This window comes from Monoraphidium neglectum (assembly GCF_000611645.1).
Source record: "Monoraphidium neglectum strain SAG 48.87 unplaced genomic scaffold scaffold02760, whole genome shotgun sequence".
Lineage (NCBI taxonomy): Eukaryota > Viridiplantae > Chlorophyta > Chlorophyceae > Sphaeropleales > Selenastraceae > Monoraphidium > Monoraphidium neglectum.
This window is the reverse complement of record NW_014010868.1, coordinates 5,921-8,624: the sequence shown is the minus strand read 5'-3', so window position 1 is coordinate 8,624 and position 2,704 is coordinate 5,921. Positions and strand designations below refer to the sequence as shown.

The following is a 2,704-nucleotide window of genomic DNA, read 5'->3' as shown; positions in this document are numbered from 1 at the left end:
TGTGTGTGTGTGTGTGTGTGTGTGTGTGTGTGTGTTTGTGTGTGTGCACGCGCGCGCGTGTGTCTGTATGGGTGCTGGGAGCCCCACTCCACAGTCCCCTCTCCCTCCCCGCACCACCTGTCATCCCACGCTTTTTGCCCTTGGCGAAGATTGAACGATGAAAGCAACCACAATGCTCCCCTGTGCCCGCTGCTGCGCCGATAAGACCACGCTCATGTCATCCCCCTCATGTTTGTACTGTCTCACGTGACATATTACTACGTCCCCCTCCATTGCTTACAAATCCTCAAACCAACCCCAGATCGGGATCGCCAACGAGGTCGCCCAGTTCTTTGGCCTCAACAAGTTCCGCCTGGGGCGCATCCTCTGGCGGCGCCACCGCGAGAAGCTGCCCAGCAGCTGCACCGTCGTGTCCCCCGTTCCTGGCCGGAGCTCGGACTCCGAGTCAGGAGAGGAGGAGGAGGGAGAGAGGGACGGGGACATTCCGGAAGCCGTCATCTCGGTCCGTGCTGCCAGCGGCGCCGGCGGGCGCGGCGGCGCGCCGCCCGCGGCCGCAGCGGCCGCCCCGGGGACGCAGGACATGCAGCGGCCGGCCGAGCCGGGCAAGGGGGGCGCCGAGGGCACCGCGGGCGCCGCGGCGACAGCTGCTGCTGCCGCGGCGGCCGCCCACGCGGCCAGCGCGGACGACGGGCTGGATGACGGCGCGGCGGGCCACACGGCCATGTTCACTCTCTGGGTGCGCGACACGCCCTGCGCTCGGCCCCCCAACCGGCTGCCAAAGCTCGCCCCGTGCCTCACCCCACTCCTAAGCACACTTGCTCGAACTCAACCCCCTCGTGCGTGTTTGCCGTGCACTGAGGCCGCTGCGCGCCGCCCATGCTAGACAGCGACGCCCAACTTGCACCCTCAATGCCCAAAACAATCCGGTTTTGAACCCGCAGGTGGGGAATGGTCTTTTCTGGACATTCCCATTCATGCTGCAGTGGGTGGTGTCCCGGATCATAGGCAGCGGCCTCATCGACAATGGTCGGCTCGACGACATGCGCTTCGGGTGCGGTGGCGGCGATGCGCGCATAGAGGCACTCAACGTGCTGCGCCCCGTCTTGCGATCGCCTTTGCTCTCTCGCCGATGCACGTGTGGCGGCCCTTGCCGTTCAGTGCCTTGGCTGGCGCTTGGTGCAAGCAAAATCTGGCACAGCGCTGTCTTTCGAACGCAAAAGTGACATCTTTTATTGATCAGTGATGCACTTCAAACCTGGAAAACAAACATCCACTCTGATCCAGGTGGCTGGTGTGGGCGTTCTTCTCAGCCTACTTTGTGGCCGGCGGTTACTTCAATCTCCTCATGGTGGGTGATGAGTTGTCAGTCTTGAGCTTTGGTTAGTGGAGAGTTGCTGGTGGACTTTCCGATTCAAATCTGTGGAGTGCTTTCAAAACAGGGGGGTTGGAACCGTTTGCCATTGCACGCCTGCAAGCTCCTCCAATCGCCACGCGTGGGCCGGTTCCACTTGTGTCCTACAGCTATGATGTGTGCATGCCTGGACAACAGCGAGGCTGTACGTTTGCTAGGGAAGCTTAAGTATGGGCGCTCAGGTGCTTCAAACACAAGCGCGGCACAACGTGCCGGCGGCCAGCTGCTGTGCAACTCCCCGACCCTCCTGCCGGCCCCCACCTTATCCGCGTGCGAGCGCAGCATCTGCAGCTCTACCATCGCTGGCGGTGAGCTAATCGGATATGTGCTTGTACTCTGATTGGTTTGTCCTTGAGCCCGGCAGCCGACGAATTTGTCTTGAAACCGAGGCTGTCACGCCAATCCCCTCGTCGCCTCCTTGCCCACTGTGATCTGCCCCTCTCCGGGAGCAAGCTACCCCGCAAACCAACCCCACCGCGCCCCGCCCCGGCACCTTCTCCGCAGCTTCTCCCAGCCGTCCATGGTCATGGCCACGCTCCAGGGCCTAGTGTCGAGCGTCTTTGTGTACGTCGCGTTCTGCGGACCCATGGCGGCCTACGCGCTGCTGAAGCACGGCAGCGGGGAGATGGCCTGGTTCACATGCGTCGCGTTCCTGCTGATGTCACTCTACGTCACCCAGGTTGCTAGGGTGTAGACTTTCGAGTCCAGGGTTTTGGGTATGTTTTGCTACCAGACCCCAGCTGTGTCAAACTTCTGATGTCAGTGCGGACTCTGTTTGTGTCATGCAGGCAGGCTCACAGAATTTCCTATCTAGCAAGCCGGCGTTTTGCCAGTCGCTCGGTGCATCGCGGCTCTCAAAGCGACTGACGGTCGCCTTCCGCCAACCATCCCGCACCCCGGCGCGCCCAAAGCATGAACCTCCTCACCCCAGCGGCACCACCCGCGCCCCTCGCCTCTCATCAACCAACGCTTCATGTCCATCCCCCAGCTGCTGATGCTGGTGTGCTCGTCAACGGAGGAGAACGCCTGGACCAGCGGCCCGGGCCGCACAGTGCTCGCCATCTTCATAGCACAGGTGGTTTCAAGGGAGCAAAACTCAGGGGCAGGCGGTGCGGACGCAATGTGCAGACGTGGACCGTCGTCGATTTTGGCACACACACTGGACCTGTATGCAGTCTTGCCTCGCGCATCTCAGTCAGAACGTGCCCCTTCCCCCTCAACACACACACACACGCACACACACACACACACACACACACACACACACACACGCGCACACACACACACACACAC

At 61.8% G+C, this 2,704-nt stretch overlaps 1 protein-coding gene across 1 annotated transcript in view; it reads left to right on the top strand.

Moving 5' to 3' along the window:
- Nucleotides 1-228: 228 nt before the first annotated feature.
- The window catches only part of MNEG_11473 (hypothetical protein), a gene marked incomplete at both ends in the record, with an annotated part of 8,221 nt that continues 5,745 nt past the window's right edge, over nt 229-2,704 (top strand). Inside the window, 7 exons of the mRNA XM_014040055.1 lie at nt 229-234; nt 302-736; nt 942-1,051; nt 1,285-1,348; nt 1,703-1,719; nt 1,916-2,090; nt 2,400-2,486. Of these exons, the coding sequence (XP_013895509.1) occupies nt 229-234; nt 302-736; nt 942-1,051; nt 1,285-1,348; nt 1,703-1,719; nt 1,916-2,090; nt 2,400-2,486 (894 nt within the window). The remainder of the gene's footprint in view (nt 235-301; nt 737-941; nt 1,052-1,284; nt 1,349-1,702; nt 1,720-1,915; nt 2,091-2,399; nt 2,487-2,704) is intronic.